Source organism: Haliotis rufescens, unplaced genomic scaffold (assembly GCF_023055435.1).
Source record: "Haliotis rufescens isolate VD_foot unplaced genomic scaffold, xgHalRufe1.0.p SCAF_22, whole genome shotgun sequence".
NCBI lineage: Eukaryota > Metazoa > Mollusca > Gastropoda > Lepetellida > Haliotidae > Haliotis > Haliotis rufescens.
Window position 1 is genome coordinate 11,018,538 of NW_025963913.1, and position 22,235 is coordinate 11,040,772.

A 22,235-nucleotide genomic window follows, 5' to 3' on the forward strand; every position below is an offset into this window, starting at 1 on the left:
TTCCATTATTTGTCGAGTTTATAGGCGTTATCCCATTTCTGGTTGAGGGGACATGAGTAATAATATAGTCAAAAATCTCTTAAAATTAGAAATATCGACCCATAGCATTCATATTCTGCTCTCGAGTTAGAAATTGTTTTTACTATCAGTAGCCAAAACAAAATCTTAAGATTCCATTATTTGTCAAGTATATAGGCGTTATCCCATTTCTGGTCGAGGGGACATGAGTAATAATATAGTCAAAAATCTCTTAAAATTAGAAATATTGACCCATAGCATTCAGGCTTTGCTGACAGGTTTGAAATGGTATTTACTATCAGTAGCTAAAAGAAAATCTTCAGATTCCATTATTTGTCGAGTTTATAGGCGTTATCCCATTTCTGGTTGAGGGGACATGAGTAATAATATAGTCAAAAATCTCTTAAAATTAGAAATATTGACCCATAGCATTCATATTCTGCTCACAAGTTAGAAATGGGATTTACTATCAGTAGCCAAAACAAAATCTTAAGATTCCATTATATGTCAAGTATATAGGCGTTATCCCATTTCTGGTCGAGGGGACATGAGTGATAATATAGTCAAAAATCTCTTAAATTTATAAATATTGACCCATAGCATTCATATTCTGCTCACAAGTTAGAAATGGGATTTACTATCAGTAGCCAAAAGAAGAGCCTAAGTCAGAAGGAATGGGTGCATAGTCAGAAAGAAATGCGAACATGAGTGACTTTTAGTGTAAGCATAGAGTTCGAGATAATTTTTGTCATTAAACAATATATCACATGACTAACCATGGGTCCAGGCAGTCCTGTGGGTACCCGGGTCCTACTCAGTACCCACCCGACCAAGGTACCCGAGTTACCCGTTGCAGCCCTAATAAATTCACACATTGTCATACAAAGAAATACTAATGTTACAAAATGACATGTCACTGTGGTTCATGTACATCAAATTACTTTTCTTGTAAAGATAATATATGTGGGTGTTGACATCAGTGTGCAAGCACAATCATCACAACACATCCAGCAAGTCAGTCATCCTGTATAACAGTGGCATTTTAAACCTCCCTGTGTGAACCAAGCCATCATTATTCGTCATCCACAGTGATGTGGACACCCCTCCCTGGAACTTGACTGGCATCAAATTCTGTTGATTTACATTCATAGTTGACTTCTTCATAGGGTTTATTCAGCACATCCATCAGAATATGAATTATAGCTTCCTTTACCCCAACATACATCAGGTAATCTGTGGCAGCTCTGAAGTGTGAAAAAACATATGTTTATGTAAAAACAATTGACTAAGCACCGTAGCTCACAAAGACATCAACACATGTAGGCAACAGTTTGAAATATCAACAAAGCCAGTCATCTAACAGGATTTGTTGTAAGCATTGTCATTCATTCATTGTCATAGAACTATTTAAAGAAAAAGCAATGAATATATCCCGAAATTGCAGCCTTACTGAAATATTTGGTTAACACATGTGACATCATTTGAACAAGTATGTGATGTTTCAGTGTCATTGTTTATGTGGTTTCTAAGGAGAAGAGAGACATCAGAAAGGGGCTTCGCACATTGTACCCATATGGGGAATCGAATCCGGGTCTTCAGCTTGATGAGTGAATGCTTAACCAGTAGGCTGCCCTACCACCCCGAAGGAGAAGATGTTTACTCAGATGACAGATAACCAGTCCATGACATTTACTGGGTACAATGACAGGCAAAAATATTTGACCATCTCATACTGACTTTTGTTATTTGAACATGACAGTCACTGGAACTGTGTACCCCATGAGCAACATTCTATTCTTTTACCTGTCAGTGCCAATTTACTGTTAAGTGTTGGCTTCCATTTTTTCTTTGGTAATCACCTATCAGCACCAATTATCAGTTGGCTTCCCTTGTTAAGTTACCACCTTTGTTATCTTATTACTTTTGTTGTTCTTACATGTACATATACACACGCACGCACGCACGCACGCACGCACGCACACACACACACACACACACACACACACACACACACACACACACATATATATATATGTTCTCTGCCTCATAGCATTCATTCACCTGATGAAGGAGTAAGTGTATACTCTGAAATGTTGTGTTCCTCATAATAAAGAAGTTGACATCCATAAATTCTCTTCCTCATGTGTATTGTTGAAAGACATTATAACATAACATATTATGACAGTTTATGTTCCTTATCAATACCTTAATAAGGTTTTTGGTGAGTAAAAGAAAAATAGCTGATCTCCTCCATGTACTATAGGAAGATTGTCTGCCCTGAGAGCAGGAACATTAGGGTTTGATCTCCGGCTGCGTCATACCAAAAGACGTTAAAAGATTGCTAACGCAAATTGTGTAACCTTTAATACAGTTTGCTGACTCCGACCCAACTAGTACTTGTTTTAGCCCCTTATTGTCGAGCACCAGACAGGGTAGGAACAAGTACAACCTTTTATCGTCTTTTGGTATGACGTGGCTGAGGGTCGAACCCACGACCCTCTTCTCTCCAGGTGGATGCTCTATCCACTAGACCACGGTGGCGTAAATCATGTGTTTTTTCAACATAAAGGTATTCTTACATCATGTGCTTTTGCGTTAAAAGTTCCAGCTTCTTTTCAACCTTGCACTTGAACAGTCGCATACTCCCCGAGTATATCCTCCTGTATCAACAAAGAAATCCATCATTTCATCATAGTCAACTGTTGGGTAAGTACCCCATGGGACAGAACATAGGTCCATACCAACATATGCTAACCTAATTTATCTGATGGTCAGGTACGATGACTTGGTTTATTACATGTCAAGTGGAAGTGTCTATATGTCAGTGTGTTTGGCAGTTAACTGCCTGCATTGTTGCTTATTTGATGGCAATATGGGTCATGTGTAGAGTACTTCATCAGAAATTTACATGACATTCCATGAATGAAAACGAAAGCCAATCCTACAATACGTTTTTAGTAAATGCAAATAAATGTAACATTAAGCCAATCATGGTATCTGTCTCATTCCTCTGGTATAACCTCAAAACTTAAATATAATGTATGTTATCAGGAATTATTTGAAACAACCTGTTTCACAAAGTGTCATAAAATATTAATATTTAATACCGTGTATCTTTCAGTCTTGTTAATGTCAAAGCTGATATCAAGTATTGAAGCATTTTTTGCTGCATCTGAAACAATAATAAAAGTATGCAAAATATATAGGGAATACACGTCTTGTTATGTAATGAAGTAAGTATTTAAGCAAATATAAGCAGATATAGCAACACTAATGACATTTCGTTTTAGTTAAAAGCACAAGTTAATTTGGAACGTGTTTAAATTGTACTTGTGACAACAGGGGCACCACAATTTCCTCATGACTTACCACCATGCACTTTCAGATAAAAATACTGTGTGTGGGAATAAAAGTTGAAAAAACATTTTCAAAAACATTAAAAAAAAAAATCAACAAATCCCTTTCTATTATCATGTGAAATTTCTGCTTAAAGGGAAGTCTTTTTTACGAGTTTCACCATATCACAAGCATGTTTTTATGAACAACTGTCAATACAGGGTGTTCAAAGAAAGGTGAGGGTGTCATTTCCCACTTATGACACCAATCACAAACACATGCAAAGGCAAGACTTGTGACACCTAAATAAATATGGGAACATATGGTACAAGTCAAAAAAAGGAATTGCATGGGACATCATTTTGGTCATTAATGCATTCAAGTTGGAAATGGCTTCCACATGTCTACCATGAAATGTTTTGAAAGCTTGCTGAGGCCTTGAATATTGTAGCCTTGATCAAACAAGTTTGAAGCAAGAGTTGTATGGCACTCTTTGAAAAACTTTGTAGAAAGAGCACGCTCAATTGTACCTTAAAAGGCTGTAGCTGTTTGAAAATTGTCAGACATAAAAGCATAGTTGAGTACTAGAAAGTTGACGTCATCCTATTTGTTCTAGTCTTGTGTATACTTTACTATCACTCTGAATCCTTATGCATAGACCAAAATATAAAACAGATGTACTAGTCTCTTTTATTTCCAGTTCAGTGGAAGGGAATGGCTACTTACATTATTGAACAATTTCAGATCATTGATATACAGGAATCTAAAGTCAAAATTCTTGACTGAATTCCTGTGTTTTTTATTTTGCCAATCCAAGCAGAAGTTCTGATTCATATGCATAAAGAAACAGATGGGCAAGGACCTGAGCACATGGCTACTACAGGAACAGATCCAACAAGAAGGTCCAATTCCAATTAATCTAGTAATTGCATGAACTAAATTATCTAAATAAAAATGGTACAGATTTTAGTAGAAGTCAGACAAAACATATACTTAATGCAGTATGCAGTATGACTTCCATGCTCTCACACTGGTTGATTACTTCCTTCTATGTCTACAGTGTTATTCATAGGAAAACAATTCTTATTATGCCACAGTTTCCAAACCTCAATGTACTAAAGTACCTATAATGAATTATTTACTCTTAAAACTATCTGACAGGTTATCTCAATGCATTGTCATAGTATCTTCTTACCTACATGAATTTCATGTTATTGTAGTTTACCAAGTCTCATTTGGTGATGAAAGTAGTAATACTTTCTCAGTAGGTGTAACCAAAAACCTTCAGGTGGGTATTTGTTCAATAATCTGTGCACTGTTCTCAACAGAATACAATGACAGATTGAACCCATTTTTATATATCAAAAGAATGGACAGCTTGACTGATATTCCTTTGAAATTGAGGTGGTATCGATTGTAGGAATCAATAAGCTGCCAGAATATATATACATGAGAATATCCCCGAAGACAACATTAGCTCTCCTATTCCACCAGATCCTTCAAGGAGTCCCAAATGACAGGGCTGTAAGTTATCATGTACACAATCCTTAAAGCATGGTCTTGTATTGAAATAGCTCACAAATTTTTTTATGTAACGTTTTCATGAGCAATGATTGGAAGGATGTTTGTTAAAAATAATATATGAGGCAACTGTCACATTTGAGAAGGTACATACATATTGAGACAGATATCCCTCTGCAAAATTGACTCTTCGGTCTGGTGTTGGGAAGCCGCTGACAAACTCATCATGCCTTTGAAGTTGTTCCTCACTGAAAAACATATCTAAAATGAGTGTTTGTTGTTCAGTGCCCCACTCAGCAAAATCAATACTATATTGTGTCTCAACAAGACCAAATAGTCTTTTGATATTATGAGCAAAGTTATCACAGTCATAATGTATGATGTCATAAATTCATCCAGGGTCACAGAGATTTACCACCTGATCCATTGAGTCTCTGGTGTGACAAGCATAGGTTGCTAGGGACTAGTTCTAACACAGTATCCATTAAGTCTCCTGGTGTGACAAGCATAGGTTGCTAGGGACTAGTTCTAACACAGTATCCATTAAGTCTCCTGGTGTGACAAGCATAGGTTGCTAGCGACTAGTTCTAACACAGTATCCATTAAGTCTCCTGGTGTGACAAGCATAGGTTGCTAGGGACTAGTTCTAACACAGTATCCATTAAGTCTCCTGGTGTGACAAGCATAGGTTGCTAGCGACTAGTTCTAACACAGTATCCATTAAGTCTCCTGGTGTGACAAGCATAGGTTGCTAGGGACTAGTTCTAACACAGTATCCATTGAGTCTCTGGTGTGACAAGCATAGGTTGCTAGGGACTAGTTCTAACACAGTATCCATTAAGTCTCCTGGTGTGACAAGCATAGGTTGCTAGGGACTAGTTCTAACACAGTATCCATTAAGTCTCCTGGTGTGACAAGCATAGGTTGCTAGCGACTATCCATTAGTGCTTCGTGTTTTATTGGTACTTCAATAATTCATTGTTTTAGCTTGTTTCGTTTTGGTAAAACCCACAAACACAGGTTAGGGGTAAATCAAACACTATGAGAAAGCAACTGGAATAAAAACCCAGTTATTACTATATCTGGATTGAAAGTCATTCCAAGTTATCTGCCAACAAAACTCACGGTGCATCTCTTGCAGCAATTCTCTGCAGGTGTGCCACTACATTTTCTTTCTGTATAAATTTTAGTAAAGAGAAACATCATTAACACAAGTTTAAGAAAACATCTTACTGAGAGTGAATAATACCTTCTTATCAGGTATCTAATGGCAGCAACTGACATGTGCCTCTTACAATTGTTAAGCTAAACTTTCAAATAATGTATTGTGAAATATGAAGGCACCATGGCAAAAACATTTATGAAGGTAATACAAGAGTACTGTTTACTCAGATATAATTTTTAGAATTTTTTTTATTAAAACAAAAGTACATCTGAAATCATCTTTGGTTAATATTTCATACTGAAAACATTAATGGATCTATCATTAAGCAGCTGACACAATAATAAGGAAATGTCTTGTTGCAGGTGTTGCATTGGGTTTGGACATGCCTTGTGTTCCCATACAGCAGTGTTGATTGGATACTTTGAATCTGAATCTGATTCATCTTCTGTGTCCATTTTGGTGTCATTAGCTGCTTCCGTCTCTTTCTCTTAAAATGAAACATGATTGTATGTGAAATGTGGAACCAGTATGCGTAATCCTTGTACAAGTAACAAGCATATGAATGAACACAAGAATGTTTTTTCTGTGTATGATAAGTATGAAATGGTTAATGTCAGAAGTATACTTATATTAGCTCTCTTATCCTTAATTTCCAATGAGTCTGTGAATATATGAAATGTTCAGTACCAATATAGTAATATACTGATATCTCTGTGGTCAGAGATGTCATAAAATTATATCTGATAATAGATACATGCCACGGTCTCAATGTGACGATCCAAGTGTAATTTAGTTCTTAACTTAAAGAACATGCACATGCTGGCACTTGCACAATGCTAGGCATTATTGGGCTTTGTTTCAGCGTGAAGACAGAGTCAACTGTTTTGAGTAATATGTAATGTTATAGGTATATATTGCAAAAACCTACACAAGTTCTGAATGCTTTGACATGGTGACCTGCCATAATTATTTTAACTGTACCATCAATAAAGGACAAACCTCCTTCTGTGGACATTGGTATGAGTGTCACATAATGCAGCTCCCACAAGTGGCCTATGCTTAGTACTGGCATGTCTCCTCGGTATTCAGCTGGACGAATGAATGTAGGCTCATTTGCAATTGTTGTAATGATCCTGATGGTCACCTTATAGAGGTCAGCTGTTGCCTGCAGAATGATGTTGTCTCCCCATTCCCCCAACATCTTCATCTTGATGATATAGTCTCTGAATGTTGGATAATGGTTTTTATCCACGAAGTCCTTGAACAGACGCCGCTTGCCCTAAAACATGTTCAGTTAGTGTGAGACTGAGAAATGTTACTGTTCTTCTTTCTTCTTATACTACATGTAATACACATAAAATGAAAAAAAAAAACAAAAAAAAACATGACTCAATGTTGTGTTGTATAGTCATCTAAGTTCAAAGCTAAAATGGTACAAAATCTCTACAAGTGACAAACCTCACATTGTCAGAAGATACCATTTTGCATGACCCCCATGGGGAAGTACTGGTACTTGCATCTTTATGTTAAATGCAACATGCATAGATAATGAATTGAAATTGTGCAATTCATCAGGTTCCATGAATTTGGTCAAGTGTTTTTATGTTTGCCCAAAATTGGAAAAAGTGAAAATTCAAGATGAGCTAATGAAAAAACAGTTTTCACTGGCTTGCTGTATAAGTGCATTTACCTTAAATGCAAAGTTTAGTCCCATTTCACCTCATCCCAATCTACGGGTATATGCCTTTCAAAATTTACTTGAACCTATTTATTGGGGTAAACATAAAGTATCAGAAATTATTCATACAGCCCAACTGAATATAAAGTCAGTGGTTTATACTGTAACCTAAAAGAGCCACTTTGCATAATAATTTTAGACTTGCTCATTTAGAAATGTGTATACAGCCTTTCTGTACAAAATTTCAGCCATCACATTTTTTAAATGCCTTTTAAGGTCCTGATAACACTTTATGAGGTCAAAAGTAAAACAAATTTTATAATGTAACATAAATGAGCTGCGGAAGTATGAAACCTATTAGAACTGTACATGTACATATGTGGCAGATAAAAGTGAATATTCAGCTTATTTTACACACCTTATCTGACAACTGTCATGCAATTTTGAAACTTAAATTCTCAATATTAAGAGGTGTCTCATAATATATCCAAAACATTTGAAAGTAATATACCCTACTAAACAGGCTGACCTGAGGGATGTTTCCTTCATTGGGACAACCATTCGTTTATCTTGTTTTAAATAAAGAAGTTTAATCAATGTCAAGGGCATCACCAATAGAGCCCCATGACTCTCTAGCTCACATAACGTAAGAAGAATTAATGAAAATATTTTTGATGGAAAGGTTGAGAGCAAATTGTCAATGACATATTTAACATAAGATCCAAAATATGTGAGTACTTTTCAGAGACAATAATAACTAATACTATTCAAGCAAACCTTTGCTTCATAAGCTTTGAGGTTTCGTCCTGTAAGCCAAAATTTCAGTAACACAAAAAAAGATATGTTGAATTCATTACTGGATAAAAATTGAAATTCACCAAATCAAATGTACTGCCGTTATTGTAAAAAACATTCTTACTGCATATCAATGTTCATAATGATAACAAATATAAACTTTTTAAATCCATTGAGGTGTAATAATCTGAACAAACTTGCATGCCAAATTTTCAGCTGGTCCACTGATTTCTGAGAATAACATGATTCCAAACAAATAGGACATGGCTTCAGCCCAATTAGGCTTTCACATTTTATTCACTATATCAAATTCCTACCCTAAGAAAATTGAAAGTATGCATTACTGTTTACTTACATGCACATATTGCACAACCTTTTCTCGCAGATGTTTATGGCTGATTATGTCAATGTCATGTATTTGAAGCTGTTGAGCCAATGCAATAAACATGCAGTTACCAGCCCCTTCATTGTCCACAATGTCAAGGTCATAGAATGAGGCCTCCATCTCCAGTTCTTTCATAGTTGGCGTCTTCTTGCGTCCTGCATAGACACATTATATAAGTAACACAAATTGACCTGTAATATATCTCTTAGTATATTGTTTTTATGGAAACAACTGTAATGTTCTGCAATACATGTACTGATGTAGTATTTTTCAGCTGAGACAATGAACCATTTCAGATGTGCATGATATACAGGAAGACATATGAGCAACTGACACAACATCATATGGAGAATTTGTGTACTCCTTCCAACAGATATAATTATGCATCTAGGATTGATCAGTCTTGTTGATCGTACCCATCTGTATTCAGATATTACCTTTTGTTTCTGCATTGCCTCTCCTCTTGGTTTGAGCCTGTTGTTCTCCCTTTCCTTAAAAGTACAAACATACATCACCAAATGCAAGCATACATCACCAAGTGCAAGCATATACCTTCAGGATAAAGTAATGCTTTACATTAATTTTATTTTGAAAACATTTATTCCGTTGAAGTGTTCAATATGTGTAAATGTATTCTGAAAGGTGGAAAATTTGTACAAGTATTGATTACCCTTCTTATTGTGCATGCATGCATGCAAGTATTCATGCATATGCCTAATGTTTTGGAGACTAACCGTTCCAGAAGATACCTATGAGGTGTCTCAAATTGTAATACCTTTTTCATCCTGTGTTTTTCCCCTTTTGAGTGGCTTTCTACCCTCTTCTCTTGCATCTGGCCGAGCATCTGTTAGAAAAATATATGAAAATTATCACATTTATGCCTTCTTCTGCACATACCAACATATCACAGAGCAACCAATTTAACTGGTTAAGGAACTGAACTGAACTGAAAATCAACAAATGCTTCAACCATTGACTGCAGTTTGATTCCAGACCCTTGATCAGTTGTGTTTTGTATACCACCTAACCTCCTGTGTCAATGTTAGCTTTCGTTCCAAGAAGACAAACCAATGAATGTCCCTTGTAAGTAATGTATAATATCACAGGAAGTATCATATACCACATTAATCCTAAGATTTTAGTACAAATGACATAACAATTAATGACTACACCAAATTATTTCAATACCTTGCAAAGTCGTGAATTAGTAATGTCATGTAATTACATTTGCTATGATCCATATAATACTTTCAAAATTCTGAACCATAATTCCACAGCAGCAAAAACATTAATTAATGTATGTTCCTGATTTTAAATATGATGTTGTTCCTTCTCTTTTAATTAACACTGCAGTATTAGCAACATCCACACTGCCTGGGTACCATGTCATAGAATAAACCAAGTTACCCGATCACCTGGTCAAATTAGTCACCTCAAGCATGTATTGCTGGAGACCTTTTTCAACCTGCAGTAGCAACATGAGTTGTATCATCTTTGATAACTGTTCTGATTAGCTGTCCAACTTGGTATTTTCTTAGAAATGCAAAATATAAAAGTCTACCAAAGAAACTGAATAGCAGAATAACAGAGCCTGCCTGATGTGTATATAAAGTTTCATGAAGAAATATGCAATGGTTTATGAATTGTGCTCTGGAAACAAACCCCACACTCATTTGAACCAACTTGTTGCCATGAAAATGCAAATGAAATATTATAAACATTCCATCATGGGAAAAGGCACCAATTGTGAGGGTCCATGAGGAAATATTGAATGCTCTTGATACAAAATGTGACAGATGGACACACTGATCTCGTTTCTGTATCTCCAACTGCACTTACTTTGGGTGGAGGAAATGATAAAAACAGCAAATACATTACAAACATCATGTCTTTGCAGTCCACCAAGATAGATATGTACCTTCATATGTCCTCATTCTTCTCCTCTTCTCTTCTTTTCTTGTCCGAGAAGTAATGTCACACACCTGCTCCCACTGCACATGCTTGTTCGGATAGGCAACCTTGAATTGGGGGTTCTGCGAATCTATTTCGACAATTGTTCCTTCCTTGCATTTTTTCATCCCTTTTTTGGGCCCACCTCGTTTGACTCTGGTATCTTTTCCATGAACCCTCACCAGAACTTCATCCCCTATCTTGTACACTGATGTGTCCTTGTTTTTGTGGTGTTTTTTAATCATTTCTGATGATTTGGTCAGTAACGCCTGCAGCACATTTTTCCTGAGGTTTGTGATTGCTTCTATTCTCTCATTAATGCCATATTCGTCTCCAGTATCCTAAAGAATAATAAAGAATTACATTTACCATGTTTTTATATCCACATATCTAACATAAACGTCAAATAATATCACTTCCACTTCACATGTAGTTTTACCTCATATTCTAAACATATCATTACTTCTAATATCTTGCAATTGAAATAGTTCTATGTACATGTCTCTACTTGTCACATCTCCTGTCATTATTGCACAGGTTTACAGGACCCGATGACAGTTATTATCCCCTGCACCTACAAATTTGTCTTTTTATTTTGTATAAAGTTTTGAAATTTGACTTAGTCTCTGAACTGAATGGAAGCAGTGGGGTTTACCAGAGCAGAACCCGAAAACTGTTCTAGATATCTTCATGAAACTTTGTACAATATCAGTCTATGGCTATTATAGTCTTTTTTCTTTAAAAAACTTCAAAATATGATTTATTTTCTTATTCTAATTAAATGACACACCAGTAGACACTGCAACAAAATCCATAAAAGCATTAATTGTAGATGTATTAGAAATTCACCAGGTTTTGAGGTGTCAGCATGCTTACAACTTTTGTACCTTATCTGTACCGTGTACCTTACTCTGATAACTACATGTACCTATAAAGGGCTGCAACAATACCTGCCTGAAAACAATGCTCTACAATACCATGCATGATATCTAAATATTCTTAGCTTACACAAACTTGAAGATGATTATAACCTTTGTTTATCATTAAAGTTTTACTAAGGCAGTTGTACAAAGTTTATGGAGATGTTATATTAGCTCTTGTATTCAACCTCTTCTACAAGGAGGTGAGATAAACTGATAATTTACAATGTCACATTTGATTGCACATATCATTGTATTTAAAACTAGACAATGGGCGGGGTATAGAGATGAGTTTGTCTCTTGTTATGCGTAATGACATAAATCCTCCATACCTCATCACTCTCTGCAGATAGTTCGCACTGCTCATCTTCTTCAGAGCAAGAGTATGCATCAACTGTACTCCCAGCTCTCAACACATTCTTGAAGTGTACTGGAGGGCAGCCCAGCATGGCCTTGTATGGTGAACAACCTGTTAACATAGGAATTATGTTTATATACAAGCCTGTGTTTCTCATGTCTTCTTCAACAATAAATGTCACAACTGCACTGTGGCAATATTGATATTTCCAGAGTTCTATAAATTTGCAGTAGCCTGAAGGGTGCATGCAACTATATTTTGGTCAATACCTGGTCAACTATGAAACTGTTGTACCTTCTGTAATGAGCCATCATCATTTAACTGTGTCATAATGGTTATTTATTGGTCAGTGCGTAAAATAAATTCAATGTCACACATCTACATTTACCATGCTTACAGTCTGAAAAGTATATGCTTACATTATGTGCTTCACACTTTGTGACATATGCCCACGTTAAATTAAAGCTATATATTCAAACTTTACCAAGTGCAGAATGAATGCTTTCATTGTGTATTCTAGCATATGCTGGCAACTTTTCCACCCAGTTGAAGCTTTCTCCATCACCATGTTTGCTGTGATCAAATTCCAGATGGCTTTTCCAATCCCGGTGTGATCGTTCACTCTGAAATAAATTAACATCTAAATAGTAAACAGATTAGGCAGGCACAAAAAGTGTCCACAAGTGTTATACCATGTATATGAAATATATGAAATATATAACAAAAACAGTTTCCATAATCATAAGAAGCCTCTTCTAAAAGCTGGGTCCACTTAATGATTCCATCAATATCATAAACATGTGTTATGAATCAACATAAAATAGTGATAGTAGCAGGTGTTCACGAAGGTTAGTGTATCCTGCCCCACCGGTGTCATCTGTCAAACACATGCAAGTGTGGCTCTGCCCTAAAGATGACATGTTCCAAATAACATCAACATTAATGTTCTTACTATTAAGTATGTACATCTATTACCTCAACGTTTATAGTGCGCATGTTTTGATTGAAATTTGTCACCCACCTTTCCCTGAGATTGGGGATGGTGAGCCCGACTTCGGACAATCTTCGTTCCCATTTCTATGCAGAGTTGGTTGACTGCTCCCTTAAACTCGGAGCCTTGATCGCACTGTAAGATTCTTGGATTTCCCCATCCATACTCAAAGTAGATTTTGTGGAGTTCCAATGCCACTGAACAGGCTCTTTTGTTGGGAAGAGGCCGAAGCCACAAGAATCTTGTGAAAACATCAATAACAGACAAGATGTAAATGAATGTTTCACCATCATTTTCTGCAGGCATTCCAGTTAGTTCCACAAGGTCAACCTGGTGTCGCCCCATTGGTGTTCTTGAAATCACCGGTTTTAGTTTGGCAGCATTAACAAATTTAGGATGTAACAGTTGCCTGTCATCTTGCCTGTCTATAAAGTCTTGTATGGCTTCCTGAGAAATGCCAGCATAATACTGGTTTATCAATGTTCTTATTTTCTTTGCTCCAGAGCCCCGCAACTCAGTGTAAAATTTGCTGATGACATTATCAAGTTCTGACTTTGATATCACTATTTTCCTGTCCCCATCAATAATCTCCAATCTATATTCTCCTTGGACAGGGTTGTGAATTTCTGTCAAAGATAAATTGAACTTCCGTATTTTCTGGCAGACATGGTAAATCTTGACAGTCTTGCTATCATTGGGAATGTCACCTCCTTCAAGTTTTAATCTAAGGCAGTCGTAATTCTCCTTTGAAATCACACCAATACTTCTTTTTCTTGAACATTTTACCTGAAATGCATTAAAAGCAAACCTATTACATCATGTTCAACTGTATGTCATACATGATGTCCATAATCATATTTACCAGGCTTTTCTTTCATATTACTAAACTTATTGACTATGTGCATTAGCCATCCTACAAAAAACACATTACCAAAGATACAGAAACTCACCCTCATTAGGCAATGTACATGTCACATGTTAGGCTGAGCCAGAGAAGAGAAATAGTACATGATTTGTTCAAAACACATACTGTAATTCCCAATAAGTACTCGAGTGTTCATTGAAATTTTGTGATAACGTTCTTCTACATGTCCTCATATTTGGTTGCTGATGCTGACAAAAGAATGATGACTAACAATCTATTTTCCACAATCATATTTCTAGGATTCAAGGAAAATTCAAATAAACAGACACTCAGAACTATTTCTTTCTTATTGATTGTGAATGTGGTACATGGTGCTAGTCTTAAAATAAACTGCATATAGAGTAACTGTTTTCATAATGACTGCCATATCAGCCTTTCAAATCACAAGATTCACTGAAATGGGTTCATATTGTAATATATATGGTAAATAAAGCCAAAGACAATCAGGCAATGTAAACACGTAACCCTTAATTCTATGCATTATTTCAGTTTTTCAGAATACCAGGTTATCCTAATGATTGTAAAGAAAGAAAGGAAAACCTTCCCATAATCACATCTTGGAAAAGAACTTTTCAAAATGTTTACTACTTGCAGAAATGGCCCCTATTTTAGTGTCAAGTATTCATACTTAAAACACTAGATTACGGTATACAGAACTGTAATGGAATGTCATGCTCACTATAAAAAGTACACATCATAGGCTCATGGTAATGGGAAAATCATAAAAATTAACAAGTTATTTGGCATATGTTGTAGAAGTAGAAGGACCCTCAATATACAAGAACAGATTGTCATGTAGGGAAATGTCTGAGTAGGGAAATGTCTGAGTAGGGAAATGTCTGAGTAGGGAAATGTCAGTGTTGGGAACTGTCAGTGTTGGGAACTGTCTGTGTGGGGAAATGTCCATGTGGTTTGTAGCTAATTACATGCAGAATGTGTTATATAGATCAGTAGCAGACACACAGCCTAACCCCAGGGTGAGCTAATGATTATCTTCTAAGATTCCTCTTTAGTTTGTGTCTTTATTTGGGTATACATACTCACAGTATGGTATAATGGACAGATTGTCACACCATGAAGTTATCACCACATCATACAAAGGCTAAGCAATATTACTTCAGAAAAATAGATGAACATGAGATGTATGAGTACCTGTTCTGTTCTAATGATTATTGAACAAACTAATTATACCATTCTTAACAAACATATCAAGATGTCATCATGACACAATAGTTCAGCTATTGTCTAATTTTAAATATTGCTGTGTACGAAGTAGTTACATGAAACAATTAAGTTATCACTTTTCTTCAGACTAAGAAATAAAGGCCTGGTTCAACCATGCACTTTGCATTACTTGTTTTAGTTACATTGCATGTCAGTTCTAATAATATTGAACAAACAAACCGGTGGGAACTGAAGTAAATGATGTACTGACAGTAATCATTACAAGGCCTTACAAAATGGAAAGGAATATATTTTATTCTGGACCTACAAATCCTATCTTACAATAATGACCAAAACATTAGATATCTAATGTAAGTAGAACTTGTAAACATAAGTACCTAATCAAATTAACTTTGATCTAAACAAAGAGTTAAAAAAAGTAACATATACATATCATTGTATGAATTCATAGTGTTGGTACTTACTCTTGCCATTGGTTGGGATGTACTGGACTCTGTCTGTTTCCTCAAATCATCTGACATTCTCACAGATATTCAGGAATCTCATCTGCAAACAAATGATACTACATGAAACTAGTTTTCCTACATTGTTGACAATTGTTGAATGTGTGCTTTGTGTTTTTTGCCCAGACCCAGGGAGAACATTTGTAATGTGATCACCATTTATCAGTTGCTGGGGTCCCCATCCTGCCATAGTCTCTGGCAGTACCTCTCTTCAGTGTGGAAATATCAGTATGAAGTATACAAGTCTTATGAATATTGGTTTTTACAATCTGCCAGCTCTCTGTATTAATGAGATCAAAAGCATGTTGTGTATTGAACGAAAGAACACATTGCCCCCATGTGAGAGCACCATACAAACATAAAGGGGTGGAAATATACAGGTATCTGTGTGAGAAGGAGGTAGAGGACCTTAATTTTAAACCTTAGGTATGGGTAATTTATAATGGGATTGAGGTTAGGACCATATTTAGATGAGCCCCTCACCCCCCTCACCCACCCCCACCCCCTCCCACCCACCCCCACACACTTTATGTGCATTTATTATGTCCCCAATATATACAGATTGCATTTTCAGTCTTATGAATATTTGTTTTTAAAAACTGTTAATTTATAAATAGCAAACACTCTGTTCAGTAAACTTAATACAATCTTGATGTACCAAGATAAGTTATATCAAACTAGAAATGATGCAGTTGTTTACTTTACCCCTGCTTTCCATTATTATATAACTATGTGTGACTACATATTGACTGTTAGTGTAATACTGACTCTTATGACATAATGACATGCATAAAATATATAAACTGTATAGTGAGCAAGGTTAAGAATTTTTGGATGAACAACTTCTTTATTACAATTAAGAGCGACGTTTCAGTGTAGGTTCTTACACCGTTATCAATCAAATGATATCACTTGCTGGATACAACAATAAAAAGTTATAACCCCTTAATCCACAGATCAGTCGAAAAGAAATTTGGACTAGTATTTGAACAGTTTCATTTTCATTACTAATTTTTTACAATAAAAGACAATTATTTCTCTACATAATGTGACCCCCTAAATTGTTCTACAAATCCTTCAAATAGAAACAATTTGAAACATTGGAAAATATGATACTTTCATATTTTTTTAACAAATGAAGAATACAGGTCCAAATTGCGAAACCACATTTTATTTCTATCCCATGAACATGGTGCTGCAAATACTCAGGTTTGGAGGTCTTCTCTTTAAGACTTTCAAAATATGTATTATTACCAAAACAAGAATTATTTGATATGAGGAAGTTAGTATCATACATGGCAATTATCACTGCTAATTACCTGAGATATGTCAATCATTAAAGATATGCTGAAACGTATGTGCCTAAAGCAATGATATTACTAACCTGCAATGTTTAACTGTCATCAGGACAGATAATTGTAGCGCCAATCCAACAGAGAAATATAACAAGGAGATATGATTCAATGTTACACACATGGATTGTTGATACAGACTAGTACCTGGCACAGTTGAAAAGTCATTCACATTCAATAAACAACCACATACAACAATCTAATATTCTTAGCTACTAGCTTCAGGAAGCGATGGTCATTGGCCTTTTCAATGGAACAAGTGTTTTCATTGGCTAATTCATCATGATTGACAGAAACGAGGAATGAACAGTACCAGATCAGTGACCATAAACCATGGTACTGAGGATTGCATAATATTGCATCCTACATACACCAACATGCCAGCTCTCTGTATTAATTAGATCAAAAGCATGTTGTGTATTGAACGAAAGAACACATTGCCCCCATGTGAGAGCACCATACAAACATAAAGGGGTGGAAATATACAGGTATCTGTGTGAGAAGGAGGTAGAGGACCTTAATTATCAACCTGGTTAGGACCATATTTAGATGAGACCCTCCCCCCAACCCCCCCCCCCCCCCCACCACACACACACATTTTATGTGCATTTATTATGTCCCCAATATATACAGATTGCATTTTCATTGACATTTATAACATATAACAAATGAAATATTTAATCTTTTTATTCAAAATAATACAGAACCATGTCATTTATGTTGTACGTACCCATGTTCAAAATAATACAGAACCATGTCATTTATGTTGTACGTACCCATGTTCAAAATAATACAGAACCATGTCATTTATGTTGTACGTACCCACTCCCCCAAATATACTTGTGATAAATTTTGGTGACCCCCTACATGTTGTCATTAAACGCCCCTCCCCAACCCCATCCTTTATTTGCTGTGTAATTTCTTCATGATCACCCCCCAATAAATATATAAATTACCAGTCCTTATGATATTCTACAATATTCTGCAATGGCATGCAAGATATAAAGTCGTGTTTTTAATTACATTTTTAAATCTAAATATATTTGAACCAAGTCTGTCAGGATTTGACAAAATTGGTAAATAGTGAAAAGGAAGTAACTTGTTCATGTGTCATATTCACAAATGCATTTATAATGGCATTTATTTATTTTTCAAATTTAAAGTTTATTTCTATTTCTACATTTACCCTGTAGTTTTGAATATAAGAATTTAGAGAAACCACACGAAATAAGGCATAATATATTCATGTAAAGATAAAAAGATACTTTCCACAATAATTAACATGAAAAAGTTATTTCATAATTTCTAGTTCTGAGTGAGTAATTAGCATGTAATGTTATACTTAATGTTAACTGCCTCACAATTAAGTTCTCTACTAGGAAGTCATTCTTGGTGCAGACACTTAGCATACTACTACACAATGTGTTTTCACCCAATACTGACAGAACATCATAGCACAGGAAACAGGTATTCCAGGTTGGGTATCAAGCAGGCTATGCTGGTCATGTAACTTTATTTCTGTAACTTTCTTTCCTGTAACATTTCTTCCTACAATCAGGGTAAGATCTAATAATACCTCCACTGAAAAATACAGGTTATGATAGGGTGGGGGGTGTACATGAAGTACGAAATCAGACTACCAGTTGTTGGACTTTCATTTTGTGGAAGACTCAGTGGGTTAGATCGCTGACTCTGTGCTTGCGATAAGGTGGCTCACTCTGGGTGTAATACTCTGCAAAAATTTTCACCAGACTACATGCATAAAAGATGTACATGCACAATTAATAAAAAAATCAATCTGTCGGAGAAATTGGGACAAAGAAACATCATACACAAGAGAATTGAACCCCCCTCTATCTAAACCAGTGGATGGATTGTAAAAGAGTAGGGGATCCATTCTAATATGTGGTTGATGTCAGCCTCTGCTACACTGCCAACTTTGATATTAATAGAGCCAAGGTTCAACCACGCAGATAAAGCAAATGGAGCATGTCTTTCAGATATAAAGGTTGCTCTATCCTCATATATAGTTTAATAAAGTATAGTTTAACCTGAACCATTATAAGGCACAAGGACAATTGCGTTTAATATCCATTCAGTCTGCAGTAAATCCATAATCAAACACAGAAATAAACTTTTAGTTTTGATATTAATTTCCTTCGATTTAATTACATCACATGGAGAACTAAACATAGACATGTACAATGACTGTCCAGCTTGATGCTGCCCATTTTTTCTGAAATGGGAGAGAGAGTGAATGAAATTGTTGAGTCTAGATGGGGTTTTGCATGGTCAAAGGGATCAGGCGGGGCCTATGCAACAGCCCATGACTGCCTGGGGGGTCCAGGAAGGGGCCACCCCATCATTGTAGACTTAAGACTTTCAGCAGGTTTAAGGGCTCCTATAGCTGCCCTTAAACCTGCTGAAAGTCTTAAGTCTACACAAGCTCTTTAAAAAAAGACAGAGAGAAAAAGAAGGTGGATTTGATTTTTGACCAGTTTCCTAGGGTGCCTTGGGCTGTTTGAAGCTCACCTGGCAAGCTGGAAGAACCTCTGAGGTGCACACTGACTGTCTCCTTGACGCGTCGAGGAAGCCGCCCATTTTTTCTGAAATGGGAGAGAGAGTGAATGAAATTTTTCAGTCTAGATGGGGTTTTGCATGGTCAAAGGGATCAGGAGGGGCCTATGCAACAGCCCATGACTGCCTGGGGGGTCCAGGAAGGGGCCACCCCATCATTGTAGACTTAAGACTTTCAGCAGGTTTAAGGGCTCCTATAGCTGCCCTTAAACCTGCTGAAAGTCTTAAGTCTACACAAGCTCTTTAAAAAAAGACAGAGAGAAAAAGAAGGTGGATTTGAATTTTGACCAGTTTCCTAGGGTGCCTTGGGCTGTTTGAAGCTCACCTGGCAAGCTGGAAGAACCTCTGAGGTGCACACTGACTGTCGCCTTGACGCGCCGAGGAAGCCGCCCATTTTTTCTGAAATGGGAGAGAGAGTGAATGAAATTTTTCAGTCTAGATGGGGTTTTGCATGGTCAAAGGGATCAGGAGGGGCCTATGCAACAGCCCATGACTGCCTGGGGGTTCCAGGAAGGGGCCACCCCATCATTGTAGACTTAAGACTTTCAGCAGGTTTAAGGGCTCCTATAGCTGCCCTTAAACCTGCTGAAAGTCTTAAGTCTACACAAGCTCTTTAAAAAAAGACAGAGAGAAAAAGAAGGTGGATTTGATTTTTGACCAGTTTCCTTGGGTGCCTTGGGCTGTTTGAAGCTCACCTGGCAAGCTGGAAGAACCTCTGAGGTGCACACTGACTGTCGCCTTGACGCGTCGAGGAAGCCGCCCATTTTTTCTGAAATGGGAGAGAGAGTGAATGAAATTTTTCAGTCTAGATGGGGTTTTGCATGGTCAAAGGGATCAGGAGGGGCCTATGCAACAGCCCATGACTGCCTGGGGGGTCCAGGAAGGGGCCACCCCATCATTGTAGACTTAAGACTTTCAGCAGGTTTAAGGGCTCCTATAGCTGCCCTTAAACCTGCTGAAAGTCTTAAGTCTACACAAGCTCTTTAAAAAAAGACAGAGAGAAAAAGAAGGTGGATTTGAATTTTGACCAGTTTCCTAGGGTGCCTTGGGCTGTTTGAAGCTCACCTGGCAAGCTGGAAGAACCTCTGAGGTGCACACTGACTGTCGCCTTGACGCGCCGAGGAAGCCGCCCATTTTTTCTGAAATGGGAGAGAGAGTGAATGAAATTTTTCAGTCTAGATGGGGTTTTGCATGGTCAAAGGGATCAGGAGGGGCCTATGCAACAGCCCATGACTGCCTGGGGGGTCCAGGAAGGGGCCACCCCATCATTGTAGACTTAAGACTTTCAGCAGGTTTAAGGGCTCCTATAGCTGCCCTTAAACCTGCTGAAAGTCTTAAGTCTACACAAGCTCTTTAAAAAAAGACAGAGAGAAAAAGAAGGTGGATTTGAATTTTGACCAGTTTCCTAGGGTGCCTTGGGCTGTTTGAAGCTCACCTGGCAAGCTGGAAGAACCTCTGAGGTGCACACTGACTGTCGCCTTGACGCGCCGAGGAAGCCGCCCATTTTTTCTGAAATGGAAGAGAGAGTGAATGAAATTTTTCAGTCTAGATGGGGTTTTGCATCGTCAAAGGGATCAGGAGGGGCCTATGCAACAGTCCATGACTGCCTGGGGGTCCAGGGAGGGGCCACCCTATCATTGTAGACTTTAGACCTTCTGTAGCTTCAAGGGTTTCCATTGATACGCCAAGGAAGCCACCATTTTTTCTCTGAAATGGGAGAGAGAGTGAATGTCATAATAACAATTTAGATGAAAAAATTGCACCTTTACAAAAATAGTAGTATTGACTGGGACTAAACTTATGTCAAAGCATTTCAAGTTACTTGAGACTTAGAAAGTTCCAGTAAAGACTTCTGCAATGATTAATACCAACAAATCTGTTTTTATTTCTGATGAAACTGTCAGATCATGATCAATGCGGTTATGTCTATTTTACCTGGGTTTTTTTAATTTCATGTTGTTCATACTTTTCGACAGATCTTCCATCTTGAGTAACATTAAACTGCATGTGCTCATATCTAATTAGATCCATAGATGCTCATTTATTATTATCTGGAATAATGGAAAATATCATCACTGATCATGTATTTTATCTAATTTTATTATTTGCCAAATGGTTATTCATAGATGTATATTGAATTTGAAAAATAAATTCCAAACAGATTTTATACAAATAGGGCATCATATCATATATTTTTTGTTTGGAGATTAAAGTTGTGTCACTTTAATACATGGAATTGAATTTCATACTTTTTACTTCATTTTCTGTTCAGAATCTGTTCATATGGTTATTTTTATCCAGAAAGAAGATTGCACATTCCTGAACCTCTGTCTCTCAGACACATTAGAATAAATGGAGAAAGGGAGCCATCTCAAGTGTAGAATGATTTGGCAAGTCCTAATTGCCTGAGCCATGGGCCTGATTAATAAACATTGTTCTAGGCACCATTTGGATTTTATTTTATATATTTATATCACAAGCATGATAACTCTTTTTCTGGGACACCATGTGAATCTACTCCCTGGAATCTTTTCAGGGTTTCGGAAATAAAAAATATATAGTTGCATCTTGTAGTT

At 36.7% G+C, this 22,235-nt stretch overlaps 2 protein-coding genes across 2 annotated transcripts; both read right to left on the reverse strand.

Annotated features, from left to right (window-relative positions):
- Positions 1-621: 621 nt before the first annotated feature.
- On the reverse strand, positions 622-15,773 carry LOC124146398. The gene is made up of 14 exons (XM_048401504.1): positions 15,692-15,773; positions 13,148-13,903; positions 12,611-12,749; positions 12,101-12,237; positions 10,817-11,189; positions 9,674-9,742; positions 9,336-9,389; positions 8,869-9,053; positions 7,185-7,319; positions 6,427-6,527; positions 5,030-5,123; positions 3,126-3,190; positions 2,598-2,678; positions 622-1,262 (listed from the first exon to the last, which is right to left on the reverse strand). Exons 1-14 carry the CDS (start codon positions 15,746-15,748, stop codon positions 1,091-1,093), a joined length of 2,418 nt encoding a protein of 805 aa, XP_048257461.1. The 5' UTR covers positions 15,749-15,773; the 3' UTR covers positions 622-1,090.
- Positions 15,774-19,940: 4,167 nt separating this feature from the next.
- On the reverse strand, positions 19,941-21,675 carry LOC125383195. The gene is made up of 4 exons (XM_048401376.1): positions 21,095-21,675; positions 20,725-20,798; positions 20,355-20,428; positions 19,941-20,058 (listed from the first exon to the last, which is right to left on the reverse strand). Exons 1-4 carry the CDS (start codon positions 21,161-21,163, stop codon positions 19,955-19,957), a joined length of 321 nt encoding a protein of 106 aa, XP_048257333.1. The 5' UTR covers positions 21,164-21,675; the 3' UTR covers positions 19,941-19,954.
- Between the last annotated feature and the right edge of the window lie 560 nt (positions 21,676-22,235).